We start from the raw sequence: 25,190 nt of genomic DNA, 5'->3' as shown, positions 1-25,190 counted from the left end.
CTACACATTTAAGGTACTATGAGCAGGTGTTTAGCCAGTAATAAAACTTTATTATATTTGACTGGATATTGATAAGACTGATTTAGTGGATGTTAGGTAGTAGTTATTATTACTTTCACATTTTGATGCTTTTTTTGTACTATTTGTATGTACAGTTGTACAATGTTTTATTTACTGATATTTATTTTTGTGTTTGGTGAGTTTTCATTTAAACTTTGAACATAAGAACATTACATTTGCTGTGCTGGGTCAGGCCAAAAGTCCATCTTTCTGTTTCCAAAGGTGCCAGTCCAGGTCACAAGTAGAATGCCAAAGAGTAGCAAGATTCCATGCTACTGACCTCCCCCCCCTCCCAGGGATAAGCAGTGGCTTTTCCCCAGGCCTACTACCTTAATGGTTTTAGACTAGAGAGTTGCACAGGGACAGAAATCTAACCCGTCCCCGCCTCAAGTAATATCCATCCAAGCCCCCGGCCCACCCTGCCCTTGCCATGCCGCAGTCACCTTGACCCCCTCCCAAGAAAGCCAGATTCTATAAGCAGTAAAAATACTAATAAAAGTAACATAAATCATTTTCTTCTGTACTCTGCTAAATACAGAATTAAGATACACATACCCATGAGCAGCATGTCCCCCTCTCTTCATCGCCTTCTATCCCATGTGCTCTATTTCCCACTTTTCCTTCCCCACTCCTCCATGTATGTCCCCCTTACCAATCTTTTTTCCCTCTTCCCTGTACCCATACTCTCTCCACCCTTTTTTAGCAAGGAGGTTATGTACAACAGGAGACAGGGTGAGCCTATCTAGCCCGTTACAAGGGCCGAAGCCAGTAGGCGGAGATTGCTGCCACACTGGTTCACCCAAAATAATAGCAAACATTATTGAAAACAATAGCAAAAAGATTATTAGAAATAAGGGCCTTTTTTTTTTTTTACATTTATATTGCACATTATCCCAAGCAAACTCGGATTCAATGCAGCTTACGTTTGAAAATACAGCGAGACACAATGATAGAATTCAGTTATATCATGGGAGCAAGTTGATGGATATGTCTGAAACATTTAACAAATTTGAGATTAGCATATGTACTCAACTGGGCATTTAAATTAAAAAAAGGCAAGTGTGTTTTTATAATATACCACTAAAATCCACAAAACAAAAGGAGCGAGTTCCCACATGCCATCTTTTTCTTTGGATGTAGGCACGAACATCTGCATGGCGGCAAGACTGAGGAGGATATTTCAAGCACACGAGTGGTCTCTCAACATGGGCTTAGCCCTGAAGATCTGAGAGTGGAAACAGGATACTGGGCTAGGTGGACCATTGGTCTGACCCAGTATGGCTACTCTTATGTTCTAAGTGTGTCTTCCCTGCATAATGGTACCACCTCAATAAGTTGTAGTTAAGAGTTCATGTGGCCAGGTTGGTCCTGGTGAAACCTGGATCCTTTTTTCTGGTTGTGATGCCTTATTAGAGCAACAGTCCTATTTTGAGATGGTGTTTAGATACCACCTCCGGGAGGGACCTATGGCACCTCAAATGCTTGTGTTTTGGAGTTATTTAGGCCTAGTTCATTCTTCGGTGCAGCTATGAGCCATAAAATCATTCAGCTTTTTCTTGGTTGACCGTGTTTTGTTCTGTTTTTCTTCCTGTCTTTTGTTATCTTTTCTGTTCTCTCAGGGACCACCTGGTTCTCAGCCCTCACCACATGCACAGCCTCCACCTCACAACCCTAGCAGCATGATGGGACCCCACAGTCAGGTAAGATTCACTGTGCCCATTGGGTGCTCCCGTATGCTGCCATGCTTGGCTGAAAGTGAATGTCAGATTACGTTTTAAGAATTATAGTTTGACTGCTCACATTAGCCTGGTTTCCCAAGGAAAAGGTGTATGAGATTGCTGTGTATGTATGTAGTTGTCAACCCCCCCCCCCTCGCATTTCCTAAATGATTTGTGTATCACATTGACAGCAATAGCAAATTTCTAAGACATGGTATATGAGGTGGGGGTGGGGCTGCTGACCTTGCGTTAAACAATAGTAGCTATTACATAGGATCTATTTTTTTGCCTGACAATGTATATGCACATGTGCAATCAAACCTTATAAGTAAACAATAATAGGAGAAGTAAGGAAGTGGCAAGGAAACTATGCGCCATTCTGAAGGTAAGTCAGGGCTGCAGCAGAAAAATTGGTGTCTCAGGGATCCCAAAGACCTCAGTACAAGAAAAGGATCTGGTTGGCTGTTGATAGATGAAAGTTTAAAAACTTTTGAGGGAGGGGGAGAAAAGAGGTATGCACAAACAAAACCAAAATTGGTTCATTTTGAGAAAATTTGGCCTTTTCCTCCGTTTTTTCCCCCTAGTTTGTAAGACATTTTAATAAAAATTCAATGCGGGTTTTTAAAGGGCACAAATCAGCTGTACATGTGTGTTTATTCACGGGTTAGTGTTTGTTAAATGTGTGCACTAAATTTAAAATGTGCTAATGGGGTGAGTGCAAGGGAGAATGGGGGTGAGAGAAAGTACAAGGGAACAGGGACAGATGCATCCCTTCACCAGTGTATACTTTTTTTCACTAGATTTGTCATCAAATTACCAACCAGAGTACTTACGTCATGTGGTTATCCATTCATAAAGAGGCTGAGTGTGCCTGGCCAATATATTTAGTATCTTATATTCTGCCTGCAAGCCCAAAAGCTGTCAAAGTGGTGTACATTCAAGTACTGTAGGCATTTTTCTGTTCCTGAAGTTGTCACAGTCTGAGTTTGTACCTGAGGCAATGCAGAGAATTAAGTAATATTTAGCCAAGGTCACAAGGAGCTGCAGTGAGATTTGAACCTTTGCTCCCCTAGATCTCAGCCAGGTGCTGTAACCAGTAGAGCCTCTTCCACACCAATGCATATTCAATACTTGCATCAAAGGTTGTAGTTGATCTAGTAGTGACCATTTAGTTGTGTTAGCTTTGCTCTTATTCATTCCGGCCGCCAACCAGTTAAATTGCTTGTTCGCGGCTAACTGGTCATTTTCAGGGGCACTTAACCGGTTACCTCCGCTGAAAATGACCTGGTTTTGCTACATTCAAAAGCAGCTAACTCGTGAGCATTCCAGGGGCAGAGACAGGTTAAGTGCTGATTTTCATTCCCTCAACGCATAAGTAAACTGCTTGAATCGGGCCGCGTAATTATCAGTCCTATCTTTAAGTGGTTTAGCTTAAGCAGTGAGGGGCTGAATATTGACTTAGTTGGCTTTAAAAATAATGGATATTTAATGCCGAAGCCCAGACAGGGCCCAGTATCGAATATCTGGGGAAAACGCTGGCAGCGGGCTGCAAAATGCTCACCACTGCCAGCTGAATATTGGGGGGGGGGGGGGGGGGGGGGGGGAGAGGGGAATGTGTCTTAGCTTTGCTTTTCTACGATTGCAAAGTGTTTGTTCTCAGCACTCTTTTGAATTGCCGTGTCCATCTGCTGTGTGCCGCCAGAGTGAATGGGGTGAAGAGTCTTGTGTAAAATGAATTTAAAAGCAATTGTGTGTTGTTTTGAATGCATGTACTTTGAAGGAGTATTGTGCGCAGGAGAGGTTTTACAGTCGAAGAAGGCTTGTTTTTTTTACTTTGTGGCATGCGCATGGGCTCGTCAATGAATTCATTCTTGTATTTACAGCCCTTTATGTCGCCGCGATATGCAGGAGGTCCCCGGCCCCCCATCAGAATGGGAACTCAGGTATTATTCTCTCTTGTTTCTGTTTTGCTGTTCTTCTGGCTGCACTCAGTTCTCTGTGAACTAAATCAGGGCAGGAGTGAAAAGAAAAACTACCAAGACAGCCTGAAATGTGCAAGATTTACTAGCCAGGCTTAATTGAATTTGTGGAGGAAGAGTGGGAAAGGCTCCATTAACAATATTAAAATAAGAACTTGCCCATATAAGCAAGAGGAGTAGTGTCACACTTATCTAATTGCTTGCATTTCCCCCACCTCACTCCCCTGTTGAGGTTTTAAGTCTCCTCTTGTGTGTGTGACTTTAAGTGCAATTTCAGCACTGTATTTTCTAATTATGTACAGGGAAGCAACCACCATTACAGTTTACAGAAATGTTATTTAGGAATAGTATTTGCTGAAGTGGTGATGAAGTACTGAAACCCTCCCTACGCCTCTAAAGAGAGCTTAAAAGAATGCACTACTGTATTTGGATCCCTAATATATGATGATTTGCCATGGGTTATCCTGAACAATTTAGCTGTCTTTCGTGCATGACATTTTTGGACAAAGCTGGGTTTACAGTGTAAACTTTTCTTGGAAGTTTTGTAGCTTGGGGAGCGGGAGGCAGAGAAAATGGAATGCTTGCAAGGGAGGTGTGGGGTCAACTGGAACAGGGCACGTCTGCATTTTCAGTTGTTCTACCTTCATTCTTCGCAAAACTTAAAAACAATAAGGGCTTGTTCACATCGTTCTGTGATGTGCGTAATGCTTCTAAAGATTCCGGCATTTGTGCCTAACCCCTGCCTGTAAGGTAAAATAATGGGTGGGCTGCAAAAATTAAATGAATGTCTGTTTAAACTTATTTTTCAGGGTAACCTTTTGAGGTAAAGGGTCCGTGGCATTCAGTAGTGTCTGTTTTCTTCAGGTCATCTGCGTTCTATCGGAGGTCAAGATAAGGCTGCAAAGGAAGGGTAGACGGGCAATATCAACAAACATGCCCACACACAAAGAGCAGGGAGGGCATGGAACAGCTTGCCAGGGGAGGCAAAAAGGGTAACATGATTTGAGAAAGTATGGGATGGGTGCTTGAAATCCTTAGCTGCAGGGAAGAGAAAGCTAGGATAACATAGCGGGAAGAAAGGATGGACCTTCTAGTCATCTAAATCGAAAAATAACAGGGTCTATGGAGTCAGTTACATACAAACCTCACTAATACCAGATATAGTGAGCATTTATTTTAGATAGTGACTAATCATTACGTATGGGAAGGAAAAAAACCTCAGAGACTGATCAGCAAACAGCTTCAAAAGTGCTACATAAGTACATAAGTAATGTCACACTGTGAAAAGACCAAGGGTTCATCGAGCCCAGCATCCAGTCCACGACAGCGGCCAAGGGCACCTGGCAAGCTTCCCAAACGTACAAACATTCTATACATGTTATTCCTAGAATTCTGGATTTTTCCCAAGTCCATTTAGTAGTGGTTTATGGATTTGTCCTTTAGGAAACAGTCTAACCCCTTTTTAAACTCTGCCAAGCTAACTGCCTTCACCACGTTCTCTGGCAACGAATTCCAGAGTTTAATTACACGTGGGGTGAAGAAAATTTGTTTTAAATTTACTACATTATAGTTTCATCACATGCCCCCCTAGTCCTAGTATTTTCGGAAAGTGTGAACAGACGCTTCACATCCACCTGTTCCACTCAACTCATTATTTTATATACCTCTATCCTGTCTCCCCTCAGCCGTCTCTTCTCCAAGCTGAAAAGCCCTAGCCTCCTTAATCTTTCTTCTGTTGTTAGATCCAGTCATCGGCTAGAAAAACCTGTATGAATATATCCAGTTTTTGCAATTGCAAAAAAGCAGCACATAGCTCTTTCAAAAATGTATCTGTGACTGCTGAATGTGATGGTTTGATTCCGATTATAGCCAGTATTTTGCTGAGCAGCTTCAGGGAATCTTTGCTCGTAAAGGTAACTGCAAACACGAAAAAAATGAAGAGCTTAAAGGCCCTTGTACGGAACTGCATTAAGCGCTATGCGCACTTAAGGAGGGGAAAATGGTCTAGCGCAGGACACAGTAAAGCGTTTTGCATTAGTTTTCCATTTGTGTGCGCTGTGTGGTATTTTTTCGGAGGGGGTGTGTTACATAAGTACATAAGTAATGCCATACTGGGAAAGACCAAGGGTCCATCAAGCCCAGCATCCTGTCCATGACAGCGGCCAATCCAGGCCAAGGGCACCTGGCGAGCTTCCCAAATGTACAAACATTCTATACATGTTATTCCTGGAATTGTGGATTTTTCCCAAGTCCATTTAGTAGTGGTTTATGGACTTGTTCTTTAGGAAACCGTCTAACCCCTTTTTAAACTCTGCTAAGCTAACCGTCTTCACCACGTTCTCTGGCAACGAATTCCAGAATTTAATTATGCGTTGGGTGAAGAAATATTTTCTCTGATTTGTTTTAAATTTACTACACTGTAGTTTCATCGCATGCCCCCTAGTCCTAGTATTTTTGGAAAGCGTGAACAGACGCTCCACATCGACCTGTTCCATTCCACTCATTATCTTATAGACCTCTATCATGTCTCCCCTCAGCCGTCTCTTCTCCAAGCTGAATAGCCCCAGCCTTCAGCTAGTTTACCGACATTAGTAAATGCTAATTGAATAACGCTGATATGGGAGTCTGTAGCTCAGTGGTTCCCAAACTTTATCAGTTCACGGCAACCTTCATGTCCGAGCAATTTTTCGTGTCACACACCCCCTCCCCCGGCCACACAGGTCTCTGTCTTTTTCTCTGCACAGATATAACAGTGCTAGGGTGTCCCTATCACCAGCCAAATGACACACTGATTATTATTTATAACAAATTACTACTCTACCTATGAAAAGTTATTCTGTTATTATACTACTACTTTGTACATCTGTATGCTGCTCAAGCCAGCATGTTTAAAAATATGTGAGATTAAATTTAAAAAATGCTACCGTCAAAGAATGACAACTTTGCAGCAGCTCATAGGTTTGCTTGCTTTGTTGTGAATGGGAAGGGGAAACAGAGAGTGACCTATTGGCTTCAACTTTTTGACTTCATCCCGTCTCCTGTTTTCATCCATCCTCCTCGGCAGTCTCTTCTGCAAGTCCCGAAAGCCGTCTGCTCCGTGTCCCCAGTGGCCGCGACAAAAAAAAAAAAGCAAGCGCGAGGCCGCAGCAGTCTTCAGGCATTGGCTGTTGGCTCTGGTCGTCCTCTGCCCCCTCTGACGTCAACTTCCAGTTCTGGGGGCAGAACTGACGGCGCGTTCTTGAAGACTGCTGCAGCCCTACACTTGCTTACATAAGTACATAAGCATCGCCATGCTGGGACAGACCAAGGGTCCATCGAGCCCAGCACCCTGTCACCGACAGCGGCCAAAAGAACAAGCAATTTGTCCCGCCCATCCTAGAAATGCTGTATTATTCCCTAGTCCATTCAGTAACATTTTATGGCTTTTTCCTCCAGGAAGCCGTCCAACCCTTTTTTGAAGTCCGCTAAGTTAACCGCCTTAACTACCTTTTCCGGCAGCGAATTCCAGAGTTTAACTACGCAGTGAGTGAAGAAAAGTTTCCTCCGATTTGTTTTAAATTTACCACACTGCAGCTTCATCGCATGCCCCCTTGTCCTAGTATTTTTGGAAAGCATAAACAGATGCTCCACATCGACCCGTTCCATTCCACTCATTATCTTATAGACCTCTATCATATCTCCCCTCAACCGCCTTTTCTCCAAGTGAAGAGCCCCAGCCTCTTCAGCCTACCCTGATAGGGAAGTCGTCCCATCCCCTGTATCATCTTTGTTGCCCTTCTCTGCATCTTTTCCAATTCCGCTATGTCTTTTTTTGAGGTGCGTCGACCAGAATTGAATACAATATTCGAAGTGCGGTCGCACCATGGAGCGATACAACAGCAGAATAATATCCTTATTTTTGTTTTCAATCCCTTTCCTAATGACACCCAACATTCTATTCGCTTTCCTAGCCGCAGCAGCACATTGCGCAGAAGTTTTCAACGTATCATCAACGATGACACCTAGATCCCTTTCTACATCATACCTTGCATGATGTAGTTATAGTTTGGGTTCCTCTTTCCCACATGCATCACTTTGCACTTGTTCACATTAAACGTCATCTGCCATTTAGACGCCCAGTCTCCAGTCTCGTAAGGTCCTCTTGTAGTTTTTCACAATCTTCCCGCGATTCGAGTACTTTGAATAACTTTCTGTCATCTGCAAATTTGATTACCTCACTAGTTACCCCCATTTCTAGGTCATTTATGAATATGTTAAAAAGCTTTTTTTATTGTTTTTTCTGCTGCTGCTGTCTGCAGTAGCGGTTTGGGTGGGAGGTTGGGATTTGCCGCGGCGCACAGTTTGGAAAACGCTGCCCTAGCTCCTCCTAAATAGGAGGCAGTAAGCGCACATGTGGTAAATTTAGTTTTTTTAGTGATTGCACAATAATAACATTAATGCAGAGCCAGAAAAAGATAAAATTGAAAAAGGCCAAATTTACAGCCATGCTAGAAATGGGGTTAGCACAGGAAAGACCCGTATTAGGACATTCTCAGCCCATTTACTAGCACAAATTAGTGAAAGAACCCCTTAATGTACATACTAAAGAGGCATTTAAAAAAAAACATTCATATACTCTCTACATTAATTATTTTGGTGCTCTACTCGTAGGCAACACCCAAAAAACATGTTCCCTCTATTATACATCCTTTCTTCTGTAGATAATAAAAATAGATATGTAGAAACAGAAGCACAAGAGTGTATAAATGTGTATATTTGCATGCATAATATATCAATGCACTCTAGAATAGCTTGTACATATGACCCATTTTTAAAAAATGTCCAGCATTTACTATCAGACCCAGCTGTAATTAACTAGGAACATCCCACAATTAATTCACTTTCCCTCTTTTCAATTAAACCTGAGAAACCACACAGGCTGCTGACAGGGAAAATAACATTCATCAGAGATACAGATGAGCATATTTCAGTGTCATTAGTTTTCCTCATGTTCACCCAAGTTGTTTTTTTTTTTTTCATCATCTTTAAAATCAAGAACTTTTACACAGGCTGTCTGCCACTGACTCCGAGAGCTCTACTGCGTTTGAACTTTTTAGACTTAACCTTCGCGTTCTCTTTTCCTGCTTTGTGATGGTGAATAAAGGGAGAAATCCAAAGTTTTGCGAAGGGCTCCTCCAGTCAACACAGCCAACAGTTCCACAGTTGGTGAGGTCTTCAAAGGCGACAGTAACTCTGTCGGGTACAGTCCCCCGTGCCGAGTCACTGGGAGAAGAGGTAACTCATCTTAAGGCAACATTAAGCCCCGATAGCTAGAACCTACCTCCTTAAGCGGAGAGACAATACATCTAGGAGGTAAGCCCACTGGATGTTACTATTGGTGAATGCTTGATGGCTACAAGGAATGCAATGGTTTCCCCGGACCTGGAACTGCTTCCAGTTCCCTGGTGATTGAGGGCTAGCAGGAGGAGGAAGTGTGCTTGCTGTCAGGAGCAGAGAGGGGTAATACAGGCTTCTTGCATGAACCTCCGCTGCCCAGTCCTTGTTAGAACCGGCAAAACCTGCAGTTGAAGGATTATTAATTAAAAGTGAAGCAATCCCAACAGATTAATCTGGTCTGATTTTATACCACTTAATTGGTGTCAACTTAATTGCATTCAAATTGTCTTGTTGTTAACTTGATCTTTGTCCATCTTATATGATTAAATCTGCATCTATAGAGTTTAGAAGTGGACTAATATGTGGTTACAATATTTTTCCTACTAATTTGGGTGATACTATAATAACTTCTATATTGAAGAACCAAAAATAATGCAGTTACTCTGTTTCAAATTACAGGGCTATGGTGTCAATACTCCTATTTGCTAAATTAATGGAGGGATTGGTTACACTTCAGCAAACATAATATACTACTCTCTTCCCAATCGGATTTTCTTTCTACACATAGTATTGAAACAGTATTAAGATCCTTAATATATACTGCTAGGTTAGCAATTAGTGAAAGGAGGAAAATGCTGTACTTCAGTTTGATCTCTCAAGTGCCTTTGACCTGATAGATCATGCTACCATACTACAGATTCTAGAAGAAATAAGGATATTGGGACGGGTTCTTACCTGATTCCATGGCTTTTTAGTTCAGAGATCTTATAAAGTTAAAATGCTGAGAAAACAGATTTTTTTTCTTTTGATTGAGAATAAACCATATCTCAACTTGACATCTTTCACAATCAATATAAGTATGAACCTATAATTATGATTTTGGGAATATTCTTAGATCAAAATTTATCTCTTGATCCCTAGGTTAACTGCTTGATTAATTACAATCTATTCCGAATACTGCTGTTCGATTCCCTCCCCCCCCCCCCTCTTCCTTTGAAGAAATATGATGGTTATTTCACAATTTTATGCAATACTGAACTGGCTTCCAGAAGCAAAAATAGTTTAAGTTCTTTTGTATTCTTTATAAAGTATTGTTTATTCTTTTAAACTCACTAGCTCTACTGGATCTCACAGAGAAAGTACTTTTAATCCATTTGGTTTCCCTTCTGTAAAAGGTTTAAAAAAAATGAATGAAAAGTTCTGAAATTTTATTCGCTCTTCAGGCTGCTAGATTGGGGAAAGATATAGTCAATACTTTATAGATTTCATTTAATTATACAGAGTTCAGGAGGAATATTAAGACTATTCTTTTTCAAAGCTACATTTTGAATAATAAACAGTATCAATGATTATCATAGTTTTATGTTTTCAATATCGTAGAAGATTATTGTATTTCCTGGTGGTTTTATCAAGTAAAACCTAGAGATTGTTCTGGTTTCTTTTAGTCTTTGATCTGCTTAGAACTGCTAAGGTGTTAGCAGAATTCAAATTTTGATATTTTGTGTTACCTTGGATGCTATATGATCTGCTCAGTGGCGTTCCTAGGGGGGCTGACACCCGGGGCGGATCGCCAATGCACCCCCCCCCCCCGGGTGCAACGCGACCCCCCCCTCCCCTTACTCTGCTATCCCAATCCCTGGTGGTCTAGAGGTACCTCTTCGGGGCAGGAAAGAGCCCCCTCTTTCCTGCCCGGAGCTGCTAGCTGCCCTGCATCCTCCTGTCCTGGTGAGTCCGGCTCTCGGCGTTTCAAAATGGCCGCTGAGAGTTGAAGTCTCGCAAGGCTGCTTCAGCTCTCAGTGGCCATTTTGAAACACTGAGAGCCGGACTCACCAGGACAGGAGGATGCAGGGCAGCTAGCAGCTCCGGGCAGGAAAGAGGGGGCTCTTTCCTGCCCCGAAGAGGTATCTCTAGACCACCAGGGAATGGGAGAGCAGAGTAAGGGGAGGAGAGATGACAGGGGGGAGGTGAGGGTGTGGAAGGGGCGGGACAGGGGACGAGAAAGGGGCAGCTCCCCCCCAGCGAAACAACACCCCTCCCCCGGTGCATCTTTACCTGCTGCTGGGGGGGGGGGGGGGTTGGCGGCGCGCACGTCTGCCAGCAACGCTCGTTCCTTGCTCCCTCTGCCCAGTTACAGGAAATAACCCGTTCCGGGGCCAGAGGGAGCAGAGAACGAGAGTTGCCGACAGACGCGCAGCACCCCCCCAGCGGCGTGCCCCCGGGGCGGGCCGCCCCCCCCCCCCCCTTAGTATGCCACTGGATCTGCTTTGAAAGACTGTAAGAGGCAAGTGACTAATATGGAGGTGGTCCTATGGTGGCTTGAAGACTACTTCAATACCCTAGAAGGAAATGTTACGAGCTACAATCATCATTTGAAGGAGATATAACAACAGTTAACATCTATTCAAGAGACTTAAAGGAGCAATAATTAAAAATGAGTTGCTGCGGAATAGGCTGGAAATTTTGGAGAATAAGACAAGGAATTTAAACTTAAGCGTTCTTAATTCTCCACGGATTCCCTCTATATCCCCTAAAGAACTTTTCAAGAGCTTCCTATGAAAAAACCTTGGATTGCTAAAAGGGACAATTCCTCCTTTTCAAAAAGTCTTTTATCTTCTTTATAAGTGGAAGACGGAAGACCAAGGAGCAAGAGAAGCCCAGGAAGGGACTTAAGCTGACAGTTTAAATCTGATAAACCTTTTGGAAACATCTATGGAAGATATTCAAGATTGAGCATCTTTGTTGGTATCATGTGTGTTTGAGACCAATAAGGACTCAGTATTACATCTTTACTTTTCACAACAATAAACTGTGTTTTTGAGTCATCGTGTTTGGCTTTTGCTTGATGTCTCAAAGCAGACTCAGGTCAAACGGAAATCATGAGTAACGGAAGTACTGTTCATGGATAGGCAGTTCTTTCTACGTTTTCCTGTCAAGTGTTTGTAAAAAAAAAAAAAAAAAGTGTTGGAGGTCATAATTATATTTTTTGGGACCCAATTTTGGATTTGAAGAAAAATGTTGCTCGGTAACTAAGTAGCTAATTATATCATCTAGGTTTAGCTTGGCTTTAATAAAACCTTTTATTTTTTAATTACATCTGTGGTTAATAGTCAACTCCTTTTCAGTTTCAAACCTGAGAACATATCTTTTTAGGAAATTCTTTAAGATTGAATTTTAAAATTAGAGAATTGTTTATTTGACTGATTCTTGTTAATTGTAACTTTATTCAGTATATTGTTAATGTAATTGATTTTCGTTAAATGTAAGCCACATTGAACCGAAATTAATTTTCAGATAATGTGGAATATAGGAACAAATAAATAAATAAATGACCTTCCTTACTATATTGGGGGCTTGAGTAGTGTCATGAATATTTAACTATTTTATTTTGATTTTCCCTTATTAAGGGTTTGTTTGTTTGTTTATATCACTTCCTATTGCTGGGCAAAGATATTTTCTTTGGTTTTGTAAAATCTGCTTAAATATATTTTTTTTAAATAAAGAACTTTTAAAATATCAAAGGATAAACTTTTCTCCTCACAACTCCTAAGGTGGCTTCGGAATGCAGTGAATAAAGCTGATTGCTTTTTCTTTCTAAAAGTGCTGAAAAGCAAGAGGCTGAGACCTTGTGCTAAAATAGCACAAATTGTAGTAAATAATCGATCTTTTGATGGTAGCCCACGTTGATAATCCCCCCCTTCATAAATTGTTTAGTTGTGATTTTCATTTGATAAGTTTAATAAATATTAAGTTGGAGAAAAAAAACCCTCAAGCCCAACCCAGTGTGAAATGGGAGTAAGTAACACAGATAAACAATTACCAGCTCTAAAATACTTTTTTACAGAAAGGGTGGGGTGGGTATCTGGAATGCACTCCCATGGGAGATTGTGAAGACAAAAATGGTGACAGAATTCAAGCGTGCGTAGCATAAACACAGAGCAACACTATATAGAAAAAGAATGATATCCAGTTAAAACAAAAATTAATGACCTCATAACTGGAGTGAGCTTTGTCAGCAGCTTAAGTACGTAGGTATTGCCAAGCTGGGACAGACCAAAGGTCCATCAAGCCCAGTATCCTGTTTCCAACTGTGGCCAATCCAGGTCACAGATACCTAACAAGATCCCAGAAAAGCTCAATACATTTTATGATGCTTATCCCAGAAGTAAGCAGTGGGTTTTCCCAAGTCAATTTAATAATGGTCTTTGGACTTTTCCTTTAGGAAGCCGTCCAGACCCGTTTTAAACCCCGCTAATCTAATCGCCTTTACCACATTCTCTGGCAACGGATTCCAGAGTTTAATTACATGTTGAGTGAAAAAAAAGTTTTTTCCAATTCGTATTACATTTACTACTTTGTAGCTTTACCGCATGCCCCCCTAATCCTAGTATTTTTGGAAAGAGTAAACAAACGATTCACATCTACCCATTCCACTCCACTCATTATTTTATAGACCTCTAGCATATCTCCCCTCAGCCGTCTCGTCTCCAAGCTGAAGAACCCTAGACGCTTCAGCCTTTCCTCATAGGGAAGTCATCCCATCCCCTTTATCATTTTCATTACCCTTCTCTGTACCTTTTCTAATTCCACTATATCTTTTTTTGAGATGCGGCAACCAGAATGGAACACAATATTCGAGGTGCGGTTGCACCATGGACCGATACAAAGGCATTATAACGTCCTCACTTTTGTTTTCCATTCCTTTCCTAATAATACCTAACATTCTATTTGCTTTCTTAGCTGCCGGAGCACACTGAGCAGAGCATTTCAACGTATCATCAGCAACGAGGCCAAGATCCCTTTCTTGGTCGGTGACTCCTAATGTTGAACCTTGCATTACGTAGCTGTAGTTCAGGTTCCTCTTTCCCACATGCATCACTTTGCACTTACTCACATTAAACATCATCTGCCATTTAGACGCCCAGTCTTGTAAGGTCCTCTTGTAATTTTTCACAATCCTCTCGCGATTTAACAACTTTGAATAAGGATGTGGGGAAGTATGACCAATACCGGGAAGACTTCTATGGTATGGATCATGCAAATGGCAAAAATAGATCAGGATCAAGGCTCGAATGTGCTTCGGCAAATCCAATATTTGGGAAGTTGGACCAGTGCCAGGCAGACTTTACGGTCTGTGACCGAAAATTGTCAGGGAGATACAAAGATTAAGTGTACTAGTGTTTAATCATGAAGACTGTACAGACCTTTATCTGCAAACATTTACTATGTTACTATGAAAGAACGTGCAATGATACCAGATAATCCCACTGCTGGATCCCAGTTGGGATAGATCTGTGTACAAGTGAAATCTAAAATCATCTTACACTCGGCATTGCACTTTGGAAGAGTAATTTGCTTTAATTTTGATTTACAGGCAAGGCAGTTTCTTTGCCTCCTTTGGAAAGAGGAAAAGAAAGCATGCCGTGGACACAAGTTAAGCCTTAAAATACATGTGGAGTTTCTCTTAGAGACCATTTTTATAATTGTTGGTATTTATTTATTTATTTCATTTATATCCCACATTATCCCAAAAGATCAGGTTCAATGTGGCTAACAACTTATTGTAATTAACAGTACAAAAAGTGATGATAGTATACATTATGTAGTAATAACTTGCTCATAACAATGCAAATTTTGGTGGTTTGTTGGCAGTCCTCTGGGCATGATCTTTAATTTGATTCCTGTGTAGGATCTTCATCTGTTTTTGCTACAGGTACTGTGAAGGGCATGTTCACAGGACCTGGATCCAGGGTGATAGTGACAGTCTACCTTCAAGCATTGGTGACAGCTAGTGATCAGTCAGCCTTTGACTGCAGGGTTTTGATAGCTCTGCTACATGGCCGTAACCAAGGGCTATGGCAGCAATAACTGGACTGAATGAATGGGGTATAAAATAATGGAAAAATCTTCTGGATAGTTGCAGTTCCTTTACCAATTGCAACAAAAATTAAAGTCTGAAGGAGCAGAAGAAAATTGCTAGGCCCTTCAAAAAAAGTAGAAATGTAGCAGAACAGGTAACTCGCCTACTCCTTTTTGGAGGTAGAATCTTCTTTCCTGTATCAGTTGAGTGATTCAGCATAGATAATGCTACGCAGTGGCGTTCCTAGGGGGGCTGACACCCGGGGCAGATCACCGATGCGCCCCGCCCCCCGGGTGCAGCGCAACCCCCCCCCCCCCTCCAGGTGCACGCCTGTCCGCTTCATTTCCATGCTCCCTCTGCCCTGGAACAGGAAGTAACCTGTTCCGGGGCAGAGGGAGCACAGAACGAACGTAGCGGACAGGCGCGCGGCGTGCACCCGGGGAGGACCGCACCCACCGCCCCCCCCCCCCTTGGTACGCCACTGATGCTACGTGTTGTTTTGTTGTTGTTTTTTTTTTTATTTCACATTTCAATAACACAATCATGGTAAATTCTCACTACAGAAAAACAATATAGCAATACAAGAAAAAAAAAAAAAAAGAAACAAAAAAGAAAAAAAATTCAATGTTCAAATACACATCAAGAAAAGGAAAGTACCAGTGTGTCAGCAAAGGTAATATTACAAGAATAATATTTTATACAGACCTGAGAAAGTTCCAATACAGGCCAATAAATCTAGAACCCTAAATTACTACCTCACCTATAGATAAATACTATGAGATAGGGAAAACTGTTGTATTTATTTAATACCTTCTTTAACTACTAAAATTTCTCCAGCTGATAAGGATCCCTAAAAGTATAATCATTCCCTCCAAACTAATTAAACACAGGGAAATTGAAGGAAGAAAGTTCCCCCCCTCCGGTTCCAACACTCGTGGCTTATACGGTAGGAAACTCCTCCTCCTCGGTAGGAAACTCCTCCTCCTCGGTAGGAAACTCCTCCTCCTCTTTTGTGTAACTTTAGCTACACCGCGGAGGATAGTAACAGGCAGCTCACAAAAAGGAGCATTCTTTTTAAGGAAATAAGACTTCATAATTTTTGATCTTCGGAATAAAAGGTAACTAACATTGTGGCTCTTTTACAAATTTCTTCTTCAGAAGTCTCCAAACACACTGATATATCAAAACTATCTGGAGACGCCACATTGTCAGTTTCTCCTTCCTCATTTGCTATTTTAATATTGTGTGGAAATAATACACATTATTAATAGTCAGATTCAATCTGTGGAAATCGCAACACAGGTACATTTTGGATAATCCATTGGCAATAAATAAATAATGAGTAACAGGAAAATTTAATATACACAAGTTCATAATTTTGGATCTGTTCTCCACAGCTTCTAATTGTCTATGCAAAGAAAGATTATCCTTAGAAGACACTGCTGCTAAAGAGTTCAAAGTGGTGACCTGAGTCTCTAACTTATTCTGTTCCACTGTTGTCAATCTAGTCTCCTGTTTTGCTACCTTCAACGAGGAAACCTCAGTAAAAGTGCAGAGCTGATTTAGAATACCATTTAAACATTGTTCTGTTCTATTGACAACAGCCATCACATCGCTTAAGGATGGCTCAGTGTCTATTTGTGTTAAAGGAGATGGGCCTTTAACCGTTTTTGTTGAGAAGGGAAAGAGCGTGAACTAGAGAGTTGGATAGGAATGGGGATTGTGGGATTCCCGTGGGTGTGGAAGAAGTTGCCATGGGATTCCCACAGGTATAGAAGAAGTTGCTATGGAATTCCCGCCGTTATGAGAGTGCCTTGGGATTCCCGTGGGAGTGTAGTCAGAATTTCTGGTGACTCTGGAACATCAGAATGAGGCTTGGAACATAGGAGAGAAGGCAGTTGGAGTGCCAGAGTGAGGCTTGGAACGTATGGAGCGAAGCAGCTGCCACACCAGACTGAGGCTTGGAACACTCACTGGTTGAATAGTAAATACCATCCAGAAAAACCACAGGATGATATTGGAGTTGGGAGGAAATAGAGGGCTGAGAGCAAGTAAATAATGTCAGCTCCTACAGGTGGAAATGGAATGACTCTTAGCAGGTATGGGTTAGATTCCACTGAGAATGGGCGGGAACGGGTGAAATTTCTGTCTCCGTGCAACTCTCTAGCATGAACTATGCAGCAGTTGGCAGGGGTCTGTTTAAATGAGGCATTTTCAATCCATTCCTTTAAATATCTCCATCCATCAGGGTTTTCAGGGTATCCACAATGAATATACTTAGAAGTTCTGCATGCACCATGTGCATTAGATACAGATCCATCTTGTGCATATTAATTATGGATATTGTAAAAATTTGACTAGGTGGAGGTGTCCTGAGTGTGTTAAGGTAGTCTGAAAATGGTACATACTGAGGCATATTTTCAAAGCACTTAGCCTTCCAAAGTTCCTTAGGTTTTTATGGAACTTTGGAAGGCTAAGTGCTTTGAAAATATGCATAACTGTGGACTAAATAATGTAAACAGAACTCTTTCACTGCCATTATGACATCTGAAGGAAAATTGCTAGTTTCTTGGGAAATATAGCTGATTTATGTTGCTCAAAATAGTATTCTTCCATGTGTACCACTTATTCCACCTTTTTCCTCTCAGCCCCCAGGTGCTGTTCCTGGCGCACAGCCATTACTATCCAACTCGCTGGACCCCACACGGCAGCAAGGTGAGAGACATCAGACCCTAGATGAAATTGCTTTTCCTTAACGCATGCAGCAGATGAATCCAGAAACTGGTGGGTTTTGTCTATCTACCAGCAGGTGGAGATACTGATACTGGATGACCTGCCCCTTTAGTAGCCAGTATATTTCTATCTGCAGCAGGTGGTAGATGACTTCTCCTGGATTCTTCGTCTGGGGTTTCTCCTGGGCTGTTGGCCAGTTGAAAGTTGGGGGTGTTTGACCACTTAAGGTCCTCTATGGAGGCTTCAGGTCCCTGTTTCATCCCATGAACCCTATCTCTCATTTTGTGTACTGGCTATTCCTCACAAAAAAAAAAAAAAAAAGACAGCCTGGGGGGGGGGGGGGGGGGGGGGGGGGAGAGACAACTGCTGACAGGATCTTAACTCCGGTGTCTTTCTGTGGCCTGTGGTGCCTCTTTGACTGCGAGCCTGCGCTGGGTAGTGCTACTTTGCTGTTGACCACGTTGCAGTGAGTACTTTGCTTCCCCCCCCCCCCCCCCGGTGGTTCTGCAACGCAGACGGCGGCAGCATGGCAGCAGAAGTTGTTAAGTGGTGCTCCCGCTTTGAGAAAAGGAGATCCGCAGTGGGTATCTGTTTGGTGGGCTGCTTGGAGCCCGTGGTAGAGGAGAGTTCATTTGCTTCGGGGCCACCCATTTCCTGCGCTGAGCCTTCGGGCATGCGCACCATTTGTCTGCTAGCGCTGATTCTGCTCCCACCGATCAGCTGATGGTAGTGTTGGAACCTTTGTGAAGTTCTGCATTTTGGCCTGTTCCTGTGCAGGAGTTCCCTCTTCATCTTTGGAGGCTGCTCCGGGTCCTTCTGGTGGGGCTGGGGAGAGATTTTCCACAGAATTTCTTCATCAACCATATTTATTGAAGAGGCCCTTCCTCAGTCTCAGCACTTTGTGGACCCCCCCCCCCCCCCCCCTTTTAGGGGTCCTCTTTGCAAGATTTGAGAATCCCCTCCCTGGAACCCATTAAGAATCCTCCTCAGAAGAGGAGATGGGTGGACTTGGTGTCTGAGGCGGGGTCTGTGCCCCCCCCCCTTTTCCCATCTGCCTTCTTGCTGCTCTGTGTGGGGAAAACTCTCTCATCTAGAGGAGCTGGAGGAGGGAGAATTGTTCCAGGAGGAACCAGATGATCCCTCTGCTGTTTGCGTTTTTCATAGACAAGTTACCTTCTCTGATCTCCAATGCTTTAGAGACCTTAAACGTGGCTGACCCTGAGGTGGCTACGGCCGCTGCTGTCAACCCTAAGATGGCCAGCACGAGGAAGCCTTCTAAAGCATTCCCAGTGCATGAAGCCATTCAAGAGTTCATTTTGGGTCAGTAGTCAGACCCAGATGGGGCTCTCGGGTTCTAAGGCTATGGCCCGTCTTTACCCAGTGGTCGCTGACCAGACAAACAAGTTTGGCTTCCCTACCGTGAATGTGCTGGTAACAGTGGTTACCAAGAAGTCTATTCTTCCCATGGAGGGTGGTGTCATGCTTAAGGACATGTAAGACAAGCAACTGGAAGCTTCCTTGAAGCGGATTTTTGAGGTATCTGCGTTAGCCCTTCAGGCCTCAATTTGTAGTTTGTACGCAGCCAGGCCGTGTCTCAGCTGGCACCAGCAAGCAATGGAGTAAAACTTGGAGGCAGCTTCGGCCTTGGGATCGTTTGGATCCCACTTAGAATCTGGACTGGTCTATTTGACTGATTCCCTGTATGATCTTGTCTGCACTTCAGCCAAACAGATGGCTCTGGCGGATTCCTGTCAACGGCAGTTGTGACTCTGCTACTGGGGGCAGACTTGGCCTCAAAACAGCTTCACACTAGGTTACCCTTTCAGGGGAAGCTTCTGTTTGGTGAGGACCTGGAGAAAATTGTGAAGGATCTGGGGGACTCCAAGAATCAATGTCTTTCGGAGGATAGATCCAGGTCCACTTCTTGGATCGGGGCCTCCTAACCTCATCTTCGGGAGGCTCGACAGTACCATCCAGGCTGATCCTCAGCAGCTTTTCAGTGCCCCAGATTTCAGCAGTGGTCTTTCTTTGGAGAGGACTGGAAACCTGTAGCTGCCGCGTCTTGTCCAGGAGCCCCTGGACGTTCCTCCCAATGATGGGGCACCAGTCCAGTCTTCGATACTAAGGATAGGGGGGTCAGCTGACCCTTTTTTACAAAGAGTGGGCCAAGATTCCGTTAGACCAATGGGTATGGGATATTGTCAGAGATGGTTACAAGCTTGAATTTGCTGTGCCCATAGGTGAGACATTTTTGGAGTCTCGGTGCGCAACAGTCACCAAATGTGCATTGGTCAAGGCCACTCCGTGATTGGATCTAGGGGTAGTGATTCCAGTTTCTTCTTCTGAGACCCGCATGGGGTGTTGTTTCATTTATTTCGTGGTGCCTCAAAAAGCGGGATCCTATCGGCCAATCCTCGAACTCCGCAAGGTCAATCAGTTCTTGAGGTTAGACATTTTTGCATGGAAATGCTACGATAGATGGCAGCGGCAGTGCAGCCAGGAGAATTTCTGACTGCTTTGGACGTCAAGGAAGTCTGTCTGCATATCCCCATTTGGGCTTCACACCAGCGTTTCCTCCATTTTGCTGTTCTGGGACACCATTTTCAATTCTGGGTCCTACCCTTTGGCCTAGCAATGGCTCCATGTACCTTCACAAAAGTCATGATGGTGGCGTTCTTCAGGAATCCAAGTTTATACCTACTTGGTCAACTGGTTCATTCGGCTGCTTTCTCACCAGGAGAGTCAGTGGACAACTGATCGAGTCATAGCACTGTTACGGTCCTTAGGTTGGGTTATCAACATTCCCAAGAGTCATCTGATCCCGTCTCAAACCTTGGACTATATCTGAGTTTGCTTCGACACAGCATAGGGCTGATTGTTCTTGCCGGAGGACAGGAGGGTCACAATATCCTATGGTCGTTGAGCCCTCGAGCCTGGAATAACATGCAGGTGTTGGGCTCCATGGTGGGCATGGGCTCACACGCAGCCTTTACAGATTTCACTCCTGAACAGGTCGCCTCCTAGATTGGCCAGAAGCCTGCCTTCAGTGTCTCTTGGTGGCTCACATTGCAGGGCAATGCAATGTGCAGGCGGATTTTCTCAGCTGTTATGTTCTGGATCCGGCAGAGTGGGAACTATCCGACGAGGCATTTTGCTTGATTTGCCAAAAATGGGGCACACCAGAGATGGATCTGATGATGGCGACCTGGGACAATGCCAAGGTGCCCATCTTCAGTAGAAGGAACGAATCCAGGTCCGCCATGCTTGACGTGCTGCTCCTGCCGTGACTCGAGTGAGCTCTGCTATACGTCTTCCCTCCATGGCCGTTGTTAGGCAGAGTCCTGTACAGGATCGGGCAACACTGAGGTAGAGTCCTGGTGGCTCTGGATTGGCCGTGGTGCCCTTGGTATGCGGACTTGGTTTGTCTCCTTGTAGAGCTGCCTCTCTAATTTCCAGTTAGCCCCAGTCTCCTACACCAGGGGCCAATTTAGATAGAGGATCCTTACCGCTGTGGTCTTACGGCCCTGGCTCTTGAGCAGTCACGTTTGAGGAAAAAGGGCTATTCGAATGAGATGAGAGCTACCTTATTGCAAGCTCTGAAAAGATCTACTTCAACGGCCTATGCCCGAGTGTGGCGTCTTTTTGTAGCGTGGTGTGAGGATCTCGCTTGGTCTCCTTTCAAGGTGTCTGTGGCTCAGCTTTTGGCCTTTTTGCAGAAGGAACTGGCTTATAATTTGCAGTGGGTGCAGGTGGTGGCTCTGGCCTATTTCCAAGGGTGAATGTCGGGTTCATCCCTGGTTGCTCACCTAGATGTAGTCCGCTTCTTACAGGGTGTTCTATGGCTTCATCCTCCACTGCGCCGGCCTTGTCCAACATGGAACTTGAATTTGGTCTTCAAAATATTACAAGAGGTGCCCTTTGAGTCCTTGCATAGGGCTTTTGACAAAATCTCACCTTAAAAGCAGTGTTTTTGGTGGCTATGGCATTGGCGCAGAAGATCTCGGAATTACAGGCACTGTCATGTCAAGATCCCTTTTTGCAATTTTCAGAGTCTGGCATCCTGCGAAATTACAGGCGTTGTCATGTGGAGGAGTGGCCTAGTGGTTAGGGTGGTGGACTTTGATCCTGGGGAACTGAGGAACTGAGTTCGATTCCCGGCACAGGCAGCTCCTTGTGACTCTGGGCAAGTCACTTAACCCTCCATTGCCTGCCGCATTGAGCCTGCCATGAGTGGGAAAGCGCGGGGTACAAATGTAACAAAAATAAAAAAATGTTGATATCTCTTTTTGTAATTTTTGATGTTTGGCATCACCCTGCGGACGGTGCCTTCCTTTTTACCGAAGATTGTCTCGGCGTTTCATATCAATCAGCCTTTGTTTCTTCATTTCGAGAAGAGGACTATCTTGCAGGTTTCCAGATGCTTCTGCACTTGGATGTTCGACAAATTCTTCGTTACCTGCAGATATTCAGTGAGTTTCAGCAGTCAGATCATTTGTTCTCCTATCTGATTCTTGATGGAGTGATGCCGCTTCCAAGGCTATCATCACCAGATGGATCAAGGACGTGGTTTCCTCTGTTTATATCTTGTCTAGCCAGGTGCCGTTGGAGGCATTGCGAGCTCACTCCACTAGGGTGCAGTCTGCTTCTTGGGCAGAAGCATCAGTGCTGTCCCTGGATGAAATCTGTCGGGCGGCTACTTGGGCGTCTGTACTCTTTTTCTCGGCACTATAGAGTGGATGTGACTGCTAGGTCTGATGCTGCCTTTGGAGCAGCTGTGTTAGCATGGGGGGATTGCTTTGGTACATCCCACCAGTTGCTGGATTCATCTGCATGCGCTAAGGAAGGTAAAATTATATCTTGATAATTTTCTTTCGTTTAGCTGCAGCAGATGAATTCAGGATCCCTCCCTTCTTTCTCCGTCGTGCAACCTGTCTACAGTGTTGTGTTCCTTTCCTGTCTAGGTTGTTCAAAAGGAAATTTAACAAAAAGAAAAAGGAGTGTAACAGACGGAAGTTACGGTGTGGCTGTTTGCCCAGCCTGCCATGAGTTGCAGTTTTTCTTGCGCCTGTTGTTGGTGCACAGTTGGTGAGGAAGGTTTTGGTTTTGTATTTGACTTCTGCTTTGTGATGAGTCATATATACTGGCTACTGAAGGGGCTGGTCTTCCAGTATCACTCACTCCAGTTTAAGTAATCTCTATCTCCACCTGCTGGTAGATGGACACAACCCACCAGTTGCTGGATTCATCTGCTGCAGCTAAAGGAAAGAAAATTATTTTGTTTCATTGTAAACCACTCTGATCTGGTGGAAGTGCTGTATAGCAATATAAATATAATAAATAGCCAGCAATATTTAGTTAGCTACTGCCAAAACATATAGCTGCCTAATTTTCCGAGGACAAGCAGGCCATATTCTCACATGTGGGTAACATCATCCATGTCGCCTGGTACGGAGCTTAAATGAGTTAATATATCTTTAAGAGCACATGCAGCGTACCCACTGCGCATGCACAAGTGCCTTCCCACCTGCTGCGAGAGCGTGGGACTGTCATTCTCTTCTCATCTTCAGTGAAGAGAGAACACAATTGTCCCACGCTCCTCACAGGGTCTAGTGCATGAGCATTGTTTTTTCAATTTTTGTGCCTTCCCTACTAGGTTTTTTAACCCAGCTTTTTAAATTTCTTTTCTTGAAAAGTTTTTCTCCCTTATAGAGTTTTAGGCTGATTTTATTTTTTTCCAATTTTTCCTTTATTTTTGGCATGCTCCGTAGGCCCTCTTAGGGTGTTTGGCTCTTGATTTTTTTTTTTCTGGCATTTGCCCCTTTTTTTAGGCACCATTGAGCCGCTTGATTTGACCATGTTTCAGAGAAGGCAACATTTGGCTGTCAATCTTGCACAGCTTTTTTTCTTTGAGCATTGTGCGATACAGTTTGGCGTTTTTTTATTTTCCTGCCAAAGGAGAGGGTTTCACATTGGGGCTACATTATACATGCTTTACAGTTTGGTATTATATTGACAGATACATGTTCTTTTTATAGACATCCTTGAGAGACTGCAAAGATTCCTGAGGCAGTCCAGTTGGCCGAAACACGGCCGTATCGCTTCTTTTAAGCTACACAATAAATTTGGACTATTTAAGCATTATCTAGAGACCGTATTTTTGTGTCATCTTCGCTGTGTCCTGTGTGATTTTGAGTGTTCAAAGACTAGTGTTCTTCTGTGTCTACATCGGTTGTTATTCTCATTCATTTGGAGATGGAGGGCGAGCCCAGGGCTGAGATGTTTATGGCCCTTGACTACGAATCTCCTCCTAGAGAGGCTGTGATGGTCCCCCTTCATTGGATCCTGAAAGATGTTCAGGTGAAGAATTGGGAGTCCCCTCTGTCGGTTCCTGTCATGCCCAAGAAGATACACCATGTATCGGTTCCAGAGTTCCCCAGGATATGACAGGCCTCAGTTGCCTCATCATTCTTTGGTAGTGGAATCCGCGCTCAAGAGCCAGGAGTTCTATGGACTATGCTTCAGTGCCCCCTGGCAGAGAAGTTAGAATCCTTCTATGCTCATCTCCCATATTCAATCTTGCCAGCTCTACACGAGCCTATACTTGTGGAACTTGATGTGCAGTATGTCCTATTTTGGTGGATTCTCTCTCACAGGAGCAGGCCAAATCTCTTCAATAGGTGGTCAAGCAGCAGAAGGCATGTAGAAAATTCTTGGCCAGGGCACCTATGACACCTTTGATTTGGCATCCAAGATCTCTGCCCAGAGTATAGCGATGCACAGACTCTCATGGCTGTGTGGCTCTGATTTGGACCTGGTGGATTACACTTGCCGGGAGATAACTTTTTTTGGAGATAAGGTGGAGGAGGTCCCTGACCTCACCAAGAAGCATACTGACACCATTGGTACTCTATACCGCTGGACGTCTTCTGCACCTTTCTCCCTTATCTAGGAGGTTTTTGGGCAAGTCGAAGAGGAGTCCCTACTACTCTGAGACATAGATATGCTCATCCTTCTCAGCAAGCTCAGTCCCAGCACATTCGCTGTCGTCAACAGTATGTGCCCAAGGCCCAGCCATCTCCCCAGTCAAAGCCGGGACGAGTTTTTGACTGGCTCCAGCAGAAAATAGCTGCAATGAAGGTAACCGTTGCAGATAATCTACCAGTCGGGGGGAGGCTGAATTTTTTCCAAGAAAGTGGCCCCTTGTAACCTCATACCAGTGGGTTCTCCAAATAGTCTGTCCTGGTTATGCCCTGCATTGGAATCAAAGACCACCAAATTGCCCACCGAAAGCATCTCACTTCAGCACTCAGCACAAGCAGAGGAACTCTCCACCCTTCTAAAGGCCCATGCAGTCGATTCAATTCCACCGGGGAAGATGGGCAGGGATTCTATTCCAGGTACTTCCTTGTGATGAAGAAAACGGGGGGGGAGGGGGGGTGGAATGCATCGCATCCTAGACCTAAGGAC

At 43.8% G+C, this 25,190-nt stretch overlaps 1 protein-coding gene across 2 annotated transcripts in view; it reads left to right on the top strand.

The window, feature by feature from the left end:
- Positions 1 to 25,190, top strand: part of SSBP3 (single stranded DNA binding protein 3) — a 291,646-nt gene that overhangs the window by 239,034 nt on the left and 27,422 nt on the right. For both annotated transcript variants that reach the window (XM_030206353.1, XM_030206351.1), the window contains exons 6-8: positions 1,680 to 1,760; positions 3,662 to 3,721; positions 17,639 to 17,705. In XM_030206353.1, the coding sequence (XP_030062213.1) occupies positions 1,680 to 1,760; positions 3,662 to 3,721; positions 17,639 to 17,705 (208 nt within the window). The remainder of the gene's footprint in view (positions 1 to 1,679; positions 1,761 to 3,661; positions 3,722 to 17,638; positions 17,706 to 25,190) is intronic.

Source organism: Microcaecilia unicolor, chromosome 6 (assembly GCF_901765095.1).
Source record: "Microcaecilia unicolor chromosome 6, aMicUni1.1, whole genome shotgun sequence".
In the NCBI taxonomy this organism is placed as follows: Eukaryota; Metazoa; Chordata; class Amphibia; order Gymnophiona; family Siphonopidae; genus Microcaecilia; species Microcaecilia unicolor.
The sequence above is the reverse complement of the archived record's forward strand: the minus strand, read 5'-3'. Positions and strand labels throughout refer to the sequence as shown.